This window comes from Lactuca serriola, chromosome 5 (genome assembly GCF_051521515.1).
Source record: "Lactuca serriola cultivar US96UC23 chromosome 5, Lser_US96UC23_V15, whole genome shotgun sequence".
Lineage (NCBI taxonomy): Eukaryota > Viridiplantae > Streptophyta > Magnoliopsida > Asterales > Asteraceae > Lactuca > Lactuca serriola.
In genome coordinates this window covers 6,233,470-6,251,438 of record NC_136412.1, presented here as the reverse complement: position 1 = coordinate 6,251,438, position 17,969 = coordinate 6,233,470, and the positions used below count along the sequence as shown (strand labels likewise).

The window sequence follows — 17,969 nt, the reverse complement described above, 5'->3', positions numbered from 1 at the left end:
CAGGAATTTCTTGGGTCTGGCAAGTTACTAAGGGTGACCCTTTGGATTGTCATCCTGATTATCATATGATTGAGTACTGTAGTGATATGCTAGATATGTATCATGGTAGATAGGATGATGCTATGCTTAGTGAACTGTAAGATCTGTCTGCTTGTTATTAGCTGGTTAATTGTATGATTATCTGTTATATATTTGTGTCGACACGGTGTGTGTAACACCCCAATTTCCCAGGTGTGGAATTCGAGGGTTTCATGCATATTATAGGACCTACTCAACGAGTTGGTTGCTCCAACTCGTCGTGTAGGAGATATCAGCCCGGGTGGATTTTTGAAGCAAACTCGACGAGTTGGAGGAGCTAACTTGACGAGTTGAGGTTGTTTAGTGAAAACCCTAATTTCCGGGTTTTGCACCCTATTTAAAGAACTTATAATCCATTGTAGCCTCCCTCACCGTCATTTCAGCCAGAGAAAATCGTAGATTGAGCTTGGTACCCTCTTAGGTGTGTTTGAGAGCTTAAAAGGTGACTTTTGAGGATTTTTGGAAGGACACTTGAAGATTAAGAAGCTTGGATCAAGAAGAAGGTTGTAGATCCATCACCTTCTGTGTATTGGCGATCAAACTTAGGTATAAAGTCAATACCTTGACTTCTTTATACTTAGATCTTCTATTGGGAATGTTTATGGCCATTTTTGGGACGTTATGGAGTCATTCTCGGGTTTGAGCTTGTCACAAGGACATGGTTTCAGATTTGGACTCCTCTAGGCTCTTATAGCCTTAAAGTCATCAACTTGGCCCTTCTCCATGCCCTAAACCCCTTATGGAGCTTAGTTTTGCGTGTTTTAGCCTTGTGAGGCCTTGCATGCATGTAAAGTTAGCAACTTTATGTGATAACTTCATCCTAGGAGGTTAGATCTGAAGTTTGGAGCATTGGAATCAACTGGAATGAGCTTAATGTGTAATGGATGAAGAAATAGACGAGTTGGGCATCCAACTCGACGAGTTGAGTCGGGTTTTCCCGTTTTTGGATTCAGAGTGAACTCGACGAGTTGGTGGGACAACTCGACGAGTGGTTAGGGTTTTGCTCGAGTTTTCATGGTTTACTGAGTTCCGAAGGAACTCGACGAGTCTACGAGCTGCACTCGACGAGTTGACTGTTGACTTTTGTTGACGTTAGGGTTCCGGTCTAGTTGTGGACTTTGGAGGCCATGGAGGGGTAAAATAGTATTTTCCCATTTTCTGAGGTTATTAGAGAGACTTAGCCAACATTTTGAGGATGTTGATATTTGATTTTAATTAGAGATATATGTGATATATGTTAGACGAAGTATAGACCAACAATTCGAGTATGGGATATACTTGATTTACCCTGCGAGGTGAGTCTTCTCACTATACTTATTTGAGTGGTAATTACTATACGACCGGAGGGTCTTATCTGTGTTATTGACTGGAGGGTCTTATGTGCTTATACTGAGATATGTGATATTATGCATTTTTTCTTTGTGATTTATGCTATATATTATTTTGTGCATTTATTGAGATAAGACCAGAGGGTCCAAACCGAGTTGTGAGACCGGAGGGTATTCACTGAGATACATGACTGGAGGGTCCAACTCGAGCCGTGAGACCGAGGGGTCTTTACTGAGACACATAACCAGAGGGTCCTTATTTAGATATAGCCATGCGAGGCTAATTATTTTTGTGTGGTATTTTGGGGAACTCACTAAGCTTCTTGCTTACCGTGTTGAGTTAAATGTGTTTCATGTACTTTTGTAGATTCCGAGAAGGCGAAGGCACGATTGTACACATCTGTGGGCTTATGGAGATTGGAGGATTTTGGGATACTCTGATATTGTTTTGATAATAACTTACAATTTATGTGATGACTTGAATTCATGAGTAATATTTTGAGAATTAAACATGAAAAAATTGTCTTGCATTTTGAGGCGTTACAATGTGTGTGTGTGTGTGGTTGGGTCGAGGCGGTCCTGCTTTGTGTTGAAGGCCAACAGACCCAGGGCATTCTGGATAGACTGAAGGCCAGCGGGGCGTGCCAGTCAGGCCAAAGGCCTAGAGAACATTCCAGATAGGCTGAAGGATCGGTGAGGCGTGTCGGTCATGTTGTAGGTTTTGTGAGCATACTAGGTAAACTGCAGATCGGTAGGGCGTTCCAGTTAGACTGAAGGCTCTGTATGCATGCTGCTTATTGTATTTATGTTGGGTCTGTGTTGTGTTGTTATTTTGGGGGAACTCACTAGCCTTTGGTCTTTTTATGTTTCAGGTACCTTAGATGATCACGGGAAGGAAAAAGCATGACCGTACACCTCCTCGTGTTTGTTTTATGATTTTGGAAAAAACTCTGATAATAAACATGTTTTAGAAGCTATTTTTGTGAACAATGATGGTTGTGGAATTGTTTGAAAAGTTTAAAATTTTATGAATTTTTATGGATGTTACAACTTTCAATTAAAGTATAAACACAAACCTTTGAGCACCCCGCCGACAACTATATGATTTTTAAAAGTGTAACCGATATAACTAACACTCGGAAATTCTTGAAATGTTAATTGGCATTCTAGATGTGTGTTGTGATCTTATTTTGTGTAGATGATCCCATCGAATCGAAAGATAGAAGATAATGACCATTAAAGATTTTGTGTAATCATTGTGTTTTGAGCACCATGTAATTCATAGAGGTTGTATCATGCAAAGATTAAAAATAAATATATTAACATAATAAAGTGTTTGTTTGTCTTCTCATGCAAAAATAACGATTAATTAAACCGTTCAGATATCTACACATGTTCTTCCTACCCCATTTGATATATTTTTAAATATCTTGTTTGCCTTCTTATAATGTAAAACATCGATTCTTCAAACAACTTATTATGATATATGGACGATATTTAGACTATCATTGTACTTATCATTGATTATTCATTTATTTGTAACGATATGTTCATTAACAAACCCAATAAATGAATGTATTTGATATGCTTTATTACATATGCTAGATATAATATATGAGTCTTAACTAATAATCTACATATAAACATATGCAAGCGAGCATGTAAGGATTGTTTACCATGTAAATCTACTCGCTCCAAATAGTGAGATTCTTTAAATTCACGATGCTACTTTATGTAGAATCTCGACAGGGTTGCCCGCTAACTATTATTGCTAATTTATTGTTATGTTAATTTTATGATATACAAACTTGAATGTGAACATTTTTGGGATATAATACTCTCGTATCTTTGGTTTCTCGAATATGACACTACAAATAGCCAATGATGATAATGATACTCAAATTATATATGAGTATATCAAATTCTTAATATGTTTGTTTTGCATTATTTATTATTCAGCGATCTTCAGAAGACAAACAAACAACTTAAAAAAAATCCTAAAATAAACAAGAATGACTTATGGAGAATATGAAGTGTTCGATGATGATGTTTTGTTCTCTTTCGATGGGATCATCTATAGAAATAACATCACAACACTCACTCATAATACCAATGAGTATTTTAGGCATTGTGAGTATTTTTTTAAAGCAACTAACATACAGACACACACCCATCTAACCATATTCCTAAATTTATACATTTTGTCCACTATGTGACTTAAACCCTTAAAGAATGACACATCCAAAACACCTAATAACTGCAAGCTTAAAAACACACACCCATCTAATCATATTTATATAGATGATTCCATCAGAAGAGACATTCTTAGTATTTAAAATAAAAGGCTTAAAACCAAATGCATTCGACTTAGAGGTAAAAAGTGACACTCTCAATTAAGAGGTCATGAATTCAAGTCTCGCTTAGTTGTTTAGGTAATGTAATATAACATTTTATTCCCTACTAAGTATTATTTTTTAATGTAATGTAATAATAATTAGTGAGTGGCAAACATATTGATTCTTGCAAGAAAAAAGATGCATCACCAACAATTGTCGAGTTGTATTGGGTGGGCATGAATCTACCAAAATTACATGAATGGTCCCTATGGTTTGGGGTAACTTGCATGTTTGTCCGTCACTTATTTTTTTAATACGGAAAATCCCTACTGATTGTTTTTGTTGCGCGATTGGTTCATGTCTTACCTAAAAAAAGTATTTTATCATTGATTTTTTAATTTATTTAAATAAACACACTCCTACCCCACTTCTACATCACCTTACCTTACATACCCCACATTATTTAAATAAATTAAAAAATCATGGGTAAAATAGTCTTTTTAGATAAGACAAGGACCATGCGCACAACAAAAAACAAACTGTAGGGACCTTCTGGTTCTAGTTTCGGTTTTGATTTGGTTCGGTTCGGTTCTACTAAGAAATTTGTTCTTTAGGGATATGTTGGTTTCATATTCGATGGAGAACCGGAAAACAGAACTAGTTTAATGGGAAATAGCGACCCAAAAACCGAACGGCATACAGTGGTTTCAATTCCGGAACCATTTTTCAGTCCGGTTCGGTTCTACTTAAATGAATGATCTATATTTTTAACAAGAATTTGCCCTAAAATAATCAAAGAAGGGTAAATGCGTCATTTTCTGTAGAAGGATGGCATTCTCGAAGGTACTTTTCCCCGCCCATTTCTTTCTTCCATATTTTGGAAGCAAAATTCCTTAAATGCTGATTGTTTTTTCTTCATCTACGAATCTTTCATTGATTGCAGTATATCTGCTACCGATCATTTGTTTATCGCATGAGAGATGGTGGCCGGCGGTATCATTTCCCAGATTTCAAGGAGTGTGGTGACTCGGTGTCGAGGCTCCTTAATCTTCCATGCAGCGCATGATAATCAGAAGTTCATTCCAGTCATCCGGAATGCTTTCCACTCGCTCCAATTTTCCCAAGACAAGGTAATCGCTATTTGATTTGGTTTGATTTCTACAATTGTTCATTTCTAATTTATATATAGCCTAGGGTTTAACTAGGGTCTTACAGATAGTTGATTGTATTCGACTATTTTGTGTTTATTGTTTCTGTTTTCACCGTTTAGATTTCTTCAGGGCTTTAGCAATCATAAGCCTGTATTCATGATACTGTATGTCTGTATATTGTCACGATCTTATCTTGCTCACCGTGCGGCATTGATATTCCTAGATTATTCGAGAGAAGTCTACAAGTAAGATATTACAGGCAATTCGATGTATTTTGTGTTTAATGAAGGCCATCTACTCTAAAATTGAAGGCTAAAATCGGCTATCTAGAATTATCTAAAACCGTGAAGTAAAAATGTCTTTACAATGTCATTTACACTCTTCAAGGAACTATAATCGCAGGGAACTCTTGGTTTTATTGAAGTTGGTGCTTTGTTATTTTAAAAACTACACACCTAAGATGTCTTTATGGAATTTATCCAAGTGTATAATCATTGCCCGCATCTAAGGCTTGTTTGTGTTCTACAGGTTGTAACAGGTCAAACGGAATTGTACAATCCTGTTCTTAATTTACACTTCATTCAAAGATTTGGAATATCATCATCTGCATCTCTACAATCCAAAGAAAACGGAACTTCCCAAAATGAGGGAGACACTACAGGTATTCCCAATGATGCTAAAGAAAGTACAGATGCAGAAAATCCTAGTAAAACAGACGCCTCTGACCAGAAAGGAGAAGGTTTGTAATCGGAAACCAGATTAAATACATCCAATCTCTTTAGTCTTTACCAGGAAGGTTACTTACTGAATTAGTTCTTTCTTTCAGAGTCGGATTCAGATGAGGAAGAGCTGTCAGTGGAGGATCTGGTCAAACTTGTGGCTGAGAAAGAGAGACTTCTGAAGGCAAAGCATAAAGAGATTGAGGAAATGAAAGATAAAATTCTTCGAACATATGCTGAAATGGAAAATGTAATGGAGAGGACAAAAAGAGAAGCAGAGAACTCAAAGAAGTTTGCAATACAGGTTTTATGTTAGTGGTTTAAAAGTATCCTGACTGAATGTATTTTATGTTGTCATGTTACTGGTAGTTTAACATGTTCAAAGCTGCAGAATTTTGCCAAGAGCTTACTGGATGTTGCGGATAATTTGGGTAGAGCTTCTTCAGTGGTAAAAGAGAGTTTCTCTAAGATGGATACGTCTCAAGATAGTGTTGGAGCTGTGCCACTTTTAAAAACCCTGCTGGAAGGCGTTGAGATGACTGAAAAACAACTAGCAGAGGTAATAAATTCTTTTGTTTTAAGTTCGTGTTTATGTTCTGGTAAATTTTAAGATTTGTCCCTTGACTTTGAGATCACATACAGTTTTGGTCACATACTATATTAGTATATTTACAATTTTAATGTTAATAAATACCCACTTCAGCACGTGGTGACCAAATATTCAAAATCTTTGTTACCAAGTGACCCAAATAACTCTTTTTATAATCCTTCCATTTTATGAATGTTCTCAATTCAGGGTACTTGTTATGTGAGATGAGGGACGTCATAGATAGGGTCCCACAAGTTTTAAATTGTTAAGAAAATATTTTCAAAGGGACTATACTTTCTTCCAACATAGGTAATGAATTTGGTGGTTTCAGGTTTTCAAAAAATTTGGAGTGGAAAAATATGATCCCACAAATGAAGAATTTGACCCCAACAGGCATAATGCTGTATTCCAAGTACCTGATCCAACCAACCCACCTGATCAAGTTGCAGTTGTGCTCAAGGTACTATGCATGTCACTTCACTTAACAGTTAACAGGCTAACATTAATTTTTATGCCAAAATTAAACTAGCATTTTTATGTTATTAAACAGTTGCATCAACATTGGTGATGTAATATTGTGGTTGGTTTTGCAGGCAGGATACATGTTGCATGATCGAATTCTACGACCAGCTGAAGTTGGTGTGACCATAGCTATGGACAAAAAAGATGAAAATGAAGAAACCCAAACTTGAAACTGACACCCAAAAATCTCAAGTAGGCTAAGCTTATAGTTTTATCACCGATAGGAGCTCCTGTAGTTTGATTAAAACTCTTGAGCCTGAGTTACACTTCTACACCCTGCTATTTAGAAAAGTTATGTCTTGATTTTTTTTTTTTTGGTGAAATTTGAGTAAAAGACGATACTTAAACACCTCAAACCATCTTCATTTGGTGATCATGACGCCAAGTTAGTTAAGTGAAACATCTAACTACATCTCATGTCAACTGTGTGAACAGCCACAAAACACCAAACGTATGACTTGAAACCCGAAACAAGAAAACCACAAACGATACTTCTTATTACTATAGACCTTCAATAGAAGAAAGGTACAAGAAGCTTCTGTTGCGTGAAAGAAGAAGAAAACATTCATGAATAATCTTAAACCAAGAGACTAATGGGCTTTATATAATGGTCATACAAAGTTTCCTAATAACACTTAAATGAACCTTCTAAATAGAAAACTCTCCCAAACAAATGAGAGTCCTAATTATCTATTAATAAAACATTATTTAAATATAAACTTGGAATTTATACAATCAAGTAACAACTATGGAGTAAAAGTTGCATATAAAAGGAAAGTAATGCAAAAACTGTGCAGCTCAAATGCAACAATAGTTTGGAAAATGAATGAAAACAACATCATTAACATACTCCACCTTGAGACTAAACCAAATTTCATGCAAATTGACTAAAATCATACAAGTTTACCAACGTTTAATTTTGGAACACAGTCCAAAATTATCACTGGATTTGGTCTAACATATGTGGTGTGTTGTGGAATCTGATGATTGCCAAGGGACATGATCACCTATGATGTTGTCGTAGTTTTGGAAGTGAGTTATTCTAAAAGGCTTCGTAGATGCAAATTTGGGTAAATGTTTAGATTCGGGTATTAGCACTACAAGGCTATATGTTCACACTCAGAGGAAACTACGGCTAGTTGGATGCCTAGACTTCTAGAAAAAAAAAACTCAATCACAAAAGCAAAACACATGGCTATTGCATATGTAAATAAAGAGCTTATAATATGGTTGTAAAACTTCTTATGAGAGTTTGGAATGAAGTAAAAAAATAACCAAAATGAAGTTTATCTTTGAAAGAGTCCAATATATCATAGTAGAATGAAGCACATGCGAATGAGATATCAATTCATCGGCTTAATGATAAGTGATGGTAGGTAGTCACTCATAAATATCCTTTGTACAAGAATCCCCCAGATTTGTTTACTAAGTGATGACAATAGAAACCTTTTGATAGGCCTTTAGATCATGATTGATGAATAGGCATCAGACTAGAGGTATAGTAGCTTACACGGTTTTAGGTTTACGAGAGTTACATGCTTTACCAGGCAGGTTTGGTGATCAGTTGTTCTTCGGTAGAAGATCGTTGCATTTGATGATTTTTGAATGCTATTTCAGGCCCGATTTCTCTCTACATACTTCTAAACTGTATTTTAAAACCAATATGAAATCACTGTAGTTCAGTTGTGGATGATGTAGCACGTTTACGCTAAGCACGTGCACAATGTAAATTCTTGTATTTCATTATTTCCTTGCATTTTAAATTTGTATCTATGTGTGTAGATCATATTCCTACCATGTATGGAATTGTTAAACCAATGATCATGGTTCAAGACTTGCTATTAACAAGATGTGTAGTTACTTTCATATTGAAATAAGGATGGCGATCATTTAGGGCATAAACATTTTTTGGAACATACCCAACTTATGTCTTATTGGGGTGTTTGTGTTTCGATGTTGGTTTTAAAAATTCAAGAAAACCCCCAAATCTATTTTTAAATGTAATGTGGATTTTAAACTTTATTTTTCAGTTAAATCTAATTTTGGCTAGTGGTTAACTTATATATAACAAAAACAAAATAATTAATTTCAGAACAATCAATAGTATCAGCTAATGCAGTTGTTTGAGATATATAGACATGAATCAAGTTGGCATCTAACAGCAATTACAGTTGTTTTCATCCTAAATTACATCGTGATTCAGGAGGTACATACAATCAAAACAGAATGAAAAATCTCTAAAGAATGAATGAATATAATACTACAAGTATGTATGGACGTATTCAGTGCCACCAGTATCACTGTAAATGAAGAACAAACCAAATCAAATCAATTCTGGATTTGTCTCACGTCTATTATTTCCTTCAGTTTCGTGAGTAGTAACACCTGCTCCTCAAAATTAAGGCTTCCTAATATCTATTCCAGAAAAAATAAAAAGGATTATAAGAGATCATATTAACGATAATAGAAATCCACATTAAAGATAGATTATCTCATATACCTACCTGTTCCAATAGGATCTCGACCGGATAATATTGTGGGATAACAAAAGACTGATGGTAGATGTAAGCAAAAACAGCCATAACCATCTGCAACCATTACAAAACACACACAAGAAAAACATTTAATGATAAATTTATGATTTGATTAGCTTGTATGTATTGAAGGACATCAATCAATATAGAAATGCTAATTACCTGACAATCCATTCTATCAGTAAAGCCACCATGTCCTGGAATACTGCCACCAAAATCCTGGAAAGTTGAAAACATGTTAATAATTAATGGATGCAAAAGTTGTGGTTTTAAGCATAACAATCATGACACACCTTGATATTAAAGGCCCTCTTAAATCCACTTGCGAAAAACCCTCCAAATGGTGCAATAACCGATGCAAACAAACCAAGGCATAAAGCGTGCCACTGCACTGGTAAAACTGATATCTCTTTCCATGGCAACTGCGTGCGTGCAATGTTTTACAACAAGTTAGGTGTTGTTTCTTGCTCTTAATGGGCCTAATGAGTTAACAACTTAATCTGGACAGCTATCTATACATTGCTGTTTCTTTTTGACATAATCTAAGACAAAATGACTTAATGGGTTTTAAGCAAAAAAACTGACTGGATGTATTAAGACACTAATCGTTTACCTATTTTCCTTTCTTCTTTTTTCCTCCCAACTCCTCTTTACATTAAATTTGATGAATATTGTTGATAATGTGAAATTTGTTTTTTTTGAAAAGTAAGGGTAAAACGATCATTTAGTATTCATTCAGTCTAGGAAAGAAACAGACCTTATGTATGTGACACTCTATCCATACAAGCATCATTACTCATTCCAACGACTTAATGAAAAAAAGAACCCTTATACTTTCAGGTGCATGCTAAAAATTGACTTACCCCACTGGGTAACTCAAATATTTCTGGTGTAAAGATAGGACCAGGATCACATTGCAGCCAACTTGTGGATAAATCCTACATAGAAGACTCTTTGTAAAATTACATTTTCTGGTTAATTGTGGAAAAATGAGGTATTTGAACATACCCTTCTTGGGCATGTAAACCACTGGAAGCGACCCAAAACGTTTGCAAGCTACATATATAAAAGATTAGTTAATATGTTTAATTAGAAGAATATAGTAATGACTTCAGACCCCTTGAAGTGCACTTCTTTCTTAACTAGTGATAAAACAAAAATAAACCGGGAAATATTCTTTTAGCTTTGAAAATAAGCTAACCATAAATGCTGCAATAACTGTTGTGACTGATGCTCCTAAAAAGCCCTCCCATGTCTTCTTTGGAGAAAGCTTGATAAGGGGCGTCTTCCCAAAGAAAAAACCAAAGAAATATGCAGCGACATCATTAATTGCAATAAGTGATGCTGGCAGGAGAAACCTTCAACATTTAATAAAATTTTGATGACTTCAAGAGATGATAAATCATTGTGACATTGCCTCTTGAACAATACTCATATGATACTACAATATAATCATAATAAATGAATGAGAATGATTTGGGGGAACTGGGACTACCAGAATATCCCTTCAAAGATATTTGCAGCAGTGAAGGACGATTGTGTGAATACTACTATCAATATCATGTGTGTCCATGCATACTGACTAAACTGATATTTGTACATCTTCGCCTTTAGTGTAAGAATGAACCACATGAACCCTGTATCAAATAGGACCTATGGTGTTACTTTGTAAGAAAAAGCTTCCAAGAATAATTCTGATATATATGTTATCAAAAACAACTTAAGGAAAAGACATAAAATGCACCTGTGATGTACAAGAAATAACAGATAACCATCTGATACTTCATAAAACTGGTTGCAAGATTGTAGAAGAATTTTTCAGGAGTTACAGCATGCATTATCTGTTGGCTGAGAATGCGACCATACACGAACAACATTGCAGTGAAGAAGAAATGCCTGTAAAACCATGTTTCCATTTACTCATTACTCATACATAATATACATATGTTATCATCAATATTGCAACAATATATAATTAAGGAGATTAGTTGTAAACAAACCAAACGGGTTCTTACCAATTGAGAAGTCTGAAGCCTGGAAGACGCCTATCTTCATGAGCTCTTCTAAGTAAATTGAAGAGCTCACTTGCCATTAAGATTTGTATGACAACAATCATGCCCCAGAGATAAAGATGACCTAAATACACAACCAATATGAAGCCCACAAGCATCCAGACTGAAGAATATGTTCGGATCCACATTGATCTGTATTTGTTTTGGTCATTCACGAGCAAATCACTTCCATTTACCTTCATGACATCTGGAAAAGCCTATAAAAATACAGAAACATTCTATCATTAAGGGAAAATGACTTAAAAGCCCAACGAAGTTTCCAAACCATTCAAAAAACCCCAATCAAGTTTTGTTTGTTCAAAAAAACCCAATGAACTTAACATTTTGTCTAAAAAGTCCAACAAAGTTCCAAACCGTTCAGAAAATCCCAATTTTGTTTTGCTTAAATTCGTTGGGTTTTTTTTGAACAGTCAAAACATGATTGGAGTTTTTTAAACGTTTTGGAAACTTCGTTGGTCTAACAAGTCATTTTTCCGATACGATAATAAGCCACGTCATATGTTTCTCTTATTTGACTTTCAGGAAAGTGTAACTTAGTTGGGCTTTTTAGACAAAATGTTAAGTTTGTTGGGTTTTTTTGAACAGACAAAACATAATTGGAGTTTTTTGAACGGTTTGGAAACTTAATTGGGCTTTTAAGTCATTTTCCCCTATCATTAATTGCATCCGGGTTAGTAAATAAGGTAAAAGTTTGTAACCAAATTAGGATCTTTATAAGAATTGAGGTACTAGACTTGGACATCCCACCAACCTCAGTTGATTTTCTCCTATTCCGAGCTCGGGCATTTGAAGCTGATCTAGGGCTTTGAAGATCTCTCTCCATTATTCTAAAATTCATTTTGGAAGGCTGGAATAAAATCTATGTGCACCTAAAGAAGCCAAGCAAGCGTACAAGAAAAATGTTATGTTATTAAGATTCATTAAGGATGTTCAGACATGCTACATATAAAGGCAAATAAAATCAACACGATGGCTTATCAAGGAATTGGATTGAAGTGTTTAACAAATTAAGGTGTAACGTTTAGTTTAAAATTTGTCAAAAGGAAATGTTGCAAATATGATCAAACATCACAAAATGGAATTCCAAGCAGTTTTCATTAGTGAGAAGGAGCAGCAAATAGAATTTTTTTAGAGTGAGAATCTAAGTTAAAAGACTTTCTCCTCCCTACACCATTAATTAATGGCTTAATGCCGAAAGGATCACCTAACTTGCTTCTAGAATGTTCTGACGTACATATTTAGCAAAGACGATGCTCATGGATTTCAAATCCAGGTCCTGGAGCGAGGCATTAATTGATGTTTTTGATTATCGAACATAATCCACCGATTGGATGCCATCAACCTCACACAATGAATTCAGGTACGTTGGATAATATATAACCCGTGAATCGTGATCCATCATGCAAATTTGAATTCGTTTGTTGATCTAACTCGAATTTTTAAATAAAAAGTGATATTGCCGAATCAGAATTGCTTCAAATTCATAAGAAAACGAGATGAATGGCAGTATATAAGCATGCAATTGAGGGAAAACAAGAATCCGATATAAAACTTATCAATGAGAGAGAGATCTTACGTACATTAATTTGATTTCTAGATTTCTAGTAATGATATGATGAATATCTGTAGGTATAGATTCCTCGTGGTTCACGGATATCGGAATATCTGATCACCGAAAAGGCATTGGTAATTAAATTCTCCTTGAAGAACGAATTGAAGGTGACGAGCATGCGAATCAACCCTCCCCGCTTCATTCCCTGCTGGAAGGCGTTGAAATGATTCAAAACAACATATTCTTTTGTTTAAGGTCGTGTGTTTTTGTTTGGGTAAATTACAAATTTTGTCCCTTCACTTTGAGATCACGAGCAGTTTGGTCCCTTGAAAAAAATAAAAATGAAACGGAACAATTTTTTTTTCCCGATGTCATGAAACATTTATTTGACTACTAGATCAAGTCTTTGGTACACCATAACCGAAGTCATGAACCAAACCTTTTTTTTTTTTTTTTTCTAATATGGTAAGTTTTTGTTTGTGATGATAAGATTTGTGACATGTTATCGACTCTTTAAAAATGTATGTTTTTGAGTTTTTTTCAGGACCGCTTTATACAAGAGCGAAGCCAGAATTTATTTTCAAGGAGGTCCTTATAAACTAATTGGATATATATATATATATATATATATATAAAAGCAAAAAAAAAAAAAAGATTTTTTGAGATTTTTGAGGGTGGGCCTGGGCCTACCCTGACCCATAGGTAGCTCCGTCCTTGGCTTTATAGGCCGTTCACGTTAATGAATTGTTACTTATCTTTCAAGCATTACGGGTTAACTTTTACAATAATTAATTACTACATCAAAGTAATGTAACTCATCATTTCAAAATGGTCTTCATACATCAACAATTACTTTATACTCCCTCCGTCTCAATATTATTGTCCACAGACAAAAAACACACAGATTAAAAAAACATTAATTACCACTAACTTTATATAATAAAATGATAGTTTTGTCCTTACTTTGCATTTAATGTTCCATTAAATGCTTAGTTGGTTAAATAATAATGAGGTGGTATTTTGGTAAAAATGTTATTTATTTTTAGAAGTGAACTATTATTTTAGGACAAACCAAAAATGAAAAATGAACTATAATTTTGGGATGGAGGGAGTATTTTTTAAACTATATTTTAAATATTAAAAACTAATAATTACTTAATGATAAATTAAAAATTAATATAATTATATATACCTGTTTTAAAAATTAAATATAAAATAATAAAATAATAAACTTTTTCCGATCTTTTGATTTTGTAACAATATTTAAATTGGACACCAGCAATTTTGAATCTTATATTCACTACTACAAATTAAAAAAAAACATATAATCTAATAAAACATTTTAACTAAATCTCTCTACCTAATGTTAGGAGTGTCCATCGGTTTAAATCCAATGAATTTTGATGGAACCAATCCAATCCAACCAACCATTGGATGTTGGATTTTGTCAACAGATCTAATCCAACTTGTTATATGCAACTAAACCAAACCAACCTAATTGAATATTGTATTGGATTGGTTTTATCCATTGAATATATTTGATTGGTTATGTATTGTCCAATAAATTCTTATCTATTTTCTATCCAATAACAACTTACTATAATTATAGTAATTAAAATTAAATCGCATATAATTACGCTAAATAAGACTAACAAACGACACTTCAAATCTTCAACTTCGCCGACTAAGGTTCAAACATGCAAAGTCATTAAGAAAATTGATTATATTTGTAATCTTTTATAATAGTAATTGGATAATAATATTTGATTAATATTAGGTTTGGTTGAGTTATCCATTAGATTTTCAAAGTGATCCAATAACCAATCCAATCCAATTGGATTTTGAAATTTCATAATTGATCAGATCCAACTGTAACTGAATATTCAATCCATTTGGTCAGTTTGAATTGGACCGGTTAAGTTATGCACACCCTACCTAACGTGTTGTCGTGTCACTAAGATCACAAATGGTTCAACATGTTGTGCAATGAACTCGTGTCAATTTATCTTTTGTATGCGTCAAAACGAGGTAGGTTAGATTGAATAAAAACATACTAAATGAATTTTTGGTTGGAAAAAGATAGGGGCAACTTTCATTGAACATGAGCATCTTATCAACATGTCGATTTTCATACTTGATATTAAACAATCCAATAATTAGTATTATGAACTAATCATGAATTATTTAGAATAGACAAACAAACGAATAGACAAATAATATTTATGATTAATTATCTAAATGTTTTCACAAACAACCAACGATTAATACAGATGATTAAACGTTGATATGTCGCAAGATAATAAATCCAATTATTATTAATATTGTTACCAAGATTCATCCAGAAATCAGAATGATCCTTCTCGATCAGATCTAATTATAAAAACTGAGTAAAAGCAGATTGACATGTTGTTGGACGAAATTAAAGACGAAACAATAATTAAAACTGACATGTTTGAAGTTGATCTTGATTGAAGAAAACTCCATGGATCAGACTCATGTCCTTCAAGGTTTTTACTTCACTTCTAGGGCTATAAGAAACAGAGTAAAACCTCAAGATTTAGGTGCTGTTTGTTTTTCCATAAAACCACTTTTGACCACTTCTTGCTACGCCGCGCAACACACGCGCAACACTTGGCCGCTCACAGCTGTTTGTTTTTTGGAAGACTTCTAACTTAAAAAATGTTGCATGTGTGCTACGTGGCGCAACACTAGACTGTCCTCTTCAAACCACTTGTCACTTACTTTATGTTATATTATTCAACTTAGATTTGTTTTAATATTTTTTCAACAGCATGTTTATTATTTTAATAATAGTTGAAGAATATTATAAATAATTGGAGTATATCTTACATAATTTCAAAACAGTTTAGTAAATTTTATATAAATAATTTGTGTTACATTGTCTATAACCAAATATTAGTAAATTATAAAGTTAATCAATAAAATTACCAAATTTATTGAAGTTAACCGGAAAAATAATCATGGTCTTCAAAATTTTAACAAAAATGAACATGTTTTTAGCTAAATTAAAAATTTTAGGAAGCTTTTGAAGGTAAAAAGCTCATACCTTGTTGTCTCCTTTGATAGTTAGAGTTAGGGTTTTCTTATGAGTTCTTTTGGGTCCATATATTATCTTCTGTGAGTTTGGGCAACTCCAAAAGCTTGTAATGCTAGATCTTAGTCCCTTTGATGTGTAAGAGGCATAAAATGCTATCTTGATGGTTGTTATGACATCATGCATTGATTTAGAAGTGAGTCTTGATGGACAAAATTAGATGTTGGGTTCCTATAAAACATGAAAAGGCATAAAGTTGCCAAATTTATGCTCTAGGACTTCCTGAATGACCGAGATCTAGAAGTTGGTGTGAGAGAACATGGATTAAGCACTTAATAGTTGAAAATGCTTAACAGCTTAGTACATTGGGCGTACTAAGATTTACGTCGTGCGTACAGCTTCGGATTCGAGTACGCCAAGCGTACGGGTATTACGCCACGTGTACGCCCCAATGGGCCATTAGACAGTTATTGGACTTTTGTGGATTTTGGGCCTTAGCTAGTTTTTGGGATCTTGCATGTTTAGGGTAGGTGGGCCTCAAATTTTTTTGTGGGCCTTAAGTGTTATGAGTTGGGCCTTAGGGCCCATTATTGTGTTTTGGGCCAGGAATGATTATATCCATTAAGGGTAAGGTGAATGAGAGGGGGGGGGGGGGGAGGTGACCTTAGTAGTTGGATTGGAATTTAGGCTCATAGTCATGATGGTTAAACCATTCCTAATTAGGGTAATTTGTGTATGTTCAGTGTGGATTTCCCGGATCAGTAGCCGAGCAGTTAGTATTTACCAGCAGACCGAGGTGAGTCTCCTCCCTGCATCCATGGGTCGAAGGCACCAAGGCCGGCCTATTATTCTATTATGTAGTATGTTATCTGTTGTGTGATATATATATTGTGTTTGCATGATTGGGTTGAAATATATCCCAAGGAGGGGCCCAATATGGCATGTTGGGTTGAAATATGCCCGAGGGTGGGGTCCACTATTGTATAATCAGGTTGAAATATACCCCAGGGTGGGGCCTATACTTGCTTATTGGGTTAGAATATACCATAGGGCTTGGCTTATTTGTATGTTTGGTATGTGGTACTTTGGGAAAACTCACTAAGCTTTTTCTTACAGTTTGTATTGTGGTTTCAGGTACTTTCGGTACTAAGGGGAATGACCCGATTTGATTGCACAACATTCACTCCCCACCATTTTCTACATTTATTGATATTGTCACTCTGATGATTTGATATGATGATGATGTAATGGATTTTGGAATCAAACTTATGATTGTAAACCTTAATTAAAAATGAAAAAATTTCTCCTGGTTTTTGGGCTGTTACACATGGTTACGTGTTTGATACTGTTTGTATCTGTGTATAACGATAAGGAATATACATGATATGATAATGTGTATGTGTGGAATTCATTAAGCTTTGTGCTTACCCATTTTTCCCTTCAAAACTCTATTTCAGTTTGTCACAACTAGGAATTTTGAGGCCTTGTAACTACAACACTTATATCAATTATGAATCAACAATATGAAAGCATGTATGATGCTTATTCAATAACAACAAAACCTCATCAAATACTTCATTCAAGCACTACAAATAGTCAACAAAGAATTGGAAACCCTTGAAATCCCGGTTTAAGTCCATTTTGGACTAGGATTTCCTTATTAGGTGTAATGGACCAATGAGCTTCCAATTTAACTATCTTGAACCTAGAACTCTCAAATGGGCCCTAATTGGACCCATATACATGAGACTTAACACTTTTGGGCCTTATGAACCCAAAATAAACTAGGTTAACTTTAATGGGTCACAACCAATTTAATTTAGCACTAAGAGAACACAAAAATTATACTTTGATTTATTTGGGCCAAGCATCATCTAAATTAACTATAATATGGGCTTAAGGGAAAAAAGCCCAAATTTTCTCTCTTCCCCTCTCCATTCTCGGCCCAAACCCACAAAGAAAGAGCAGTTGACTTTTGGTAGGCACCTCACCATTATCTCTTGGATTCCCATGCTAAGGCGTCATATCTCCAT

General features: G+C 34.6%; 2 protein-coding genes across 2 annotated transcripts; one reads left to right on the top strand and one right to left on the bottom strand.

Annotated features, from left to right (window-relative positions):
• Window positions 1-4,624: 4,624 nt before the first annotated feature.
• MGE1 (Co-chaperone GrpE family protein) lies at window positions 4,625-7,140 on the top strand. The gene is made up of 6 exons (XM_078999698.1): window positions 4,625-4,872; window positions 5,422-5,632; window positions 5,720-5,916; window positions 6,004-6,171; window positions 6,533-6,661; window positions 6,795-7,140. Exons 1-6 carry the CDS (start codon window positions 4,723-4,725, stop codon window positions 6,891-6,893), a joined length of 954 nt encoding a protein of 317 aa, XP_078855824.1. The 5' UTR covers window positions 4,625-4,722; the 3' UTR covers window positions 6,894-7,140.
• A 1,694-nt stretch (window positions 7,141-8,834) lies between these two features.
• LOC145055783 (phosphatidate cytidylyltransferase 1-like) lies at window positions 8,835-13,103 on the bottom strand. The gene is made up of 12 exons (XM_079004171.1): window positions 12,910-13,103; window positions 12,081-12,198; window positions 11,273-11,526; window positions 11,002-11,153; window positions 10,753-10,894; window positions 10,459-10,615; window positions 10,266-10,313; window positions 10,121-10,195; window positions 9,551-9,679; window positions 9,420-9,476; window positions 9,228-9,311; window positions 8,835-9,138 (listed from the first exon to the last, which is right to left on the bottom strand). The coding sequence occupies exons 2-12, from the start codon at window positions 12,165-12,167 to the stop codon at window positions 9,052-9,054; spliced, it is 1,272 nt and encodes a 423-aa protein (XP_078860297.1). The 5' UTR covers window positions 12,168-12,198; window positions 12,910-13,103; the 3' UTR covers window positions 8,835-9,051.
• Between the last annotated feature and the right edge of the window lie 4,866 nt (window positions 13,104-17,969).

Bases quoted from the DNA above. Each gene is read 5' to 3' on its own strand.
- MGE1 (XM_078999698.1), top strand. From the start codon at position 4,723: ATGGTGGCCGGCGGTATCATTTCCCAGATTTCAAGGAGTGTGGTGACT. The intron at 5,633-5,719 runs GTTTGTAATCGG...TCTTTCTTTCAG, and splicing joins CTCTGACCAGAAAGGAGAAG to AGTCGGATTCAGATGAGGAA. The intron at 5,917-6,003 runs GTTTTATGTTAG...TCAAAGCTGCAG, and splicing joins CAAAGAAGTTTGCAATACAG to AATTTTGCCAAGAGCTTACT.
- LOC145055783 (XM_079004171.1), bottom strand. From the start codon at position 12,167: ATGAATTTTAGAATAATGGAGAGAGATCTTCAAAGCCCTAGATCAGCT. The intron at 11,527-12,080 runs GTTGGTGGGATG...GTATTTTTATAG, and splicing joins ATAGGAGAAAATCAACTGAG to GCTTTTCCAGATGTCATGAA. The intron at 11,154-11,272 runs GTAAGAACCCGT...ATGGTTTTACAG, and splicing joins GGCTTCAGACTTCTCAATTG to GCATTTCTTCTTCACTGCAA.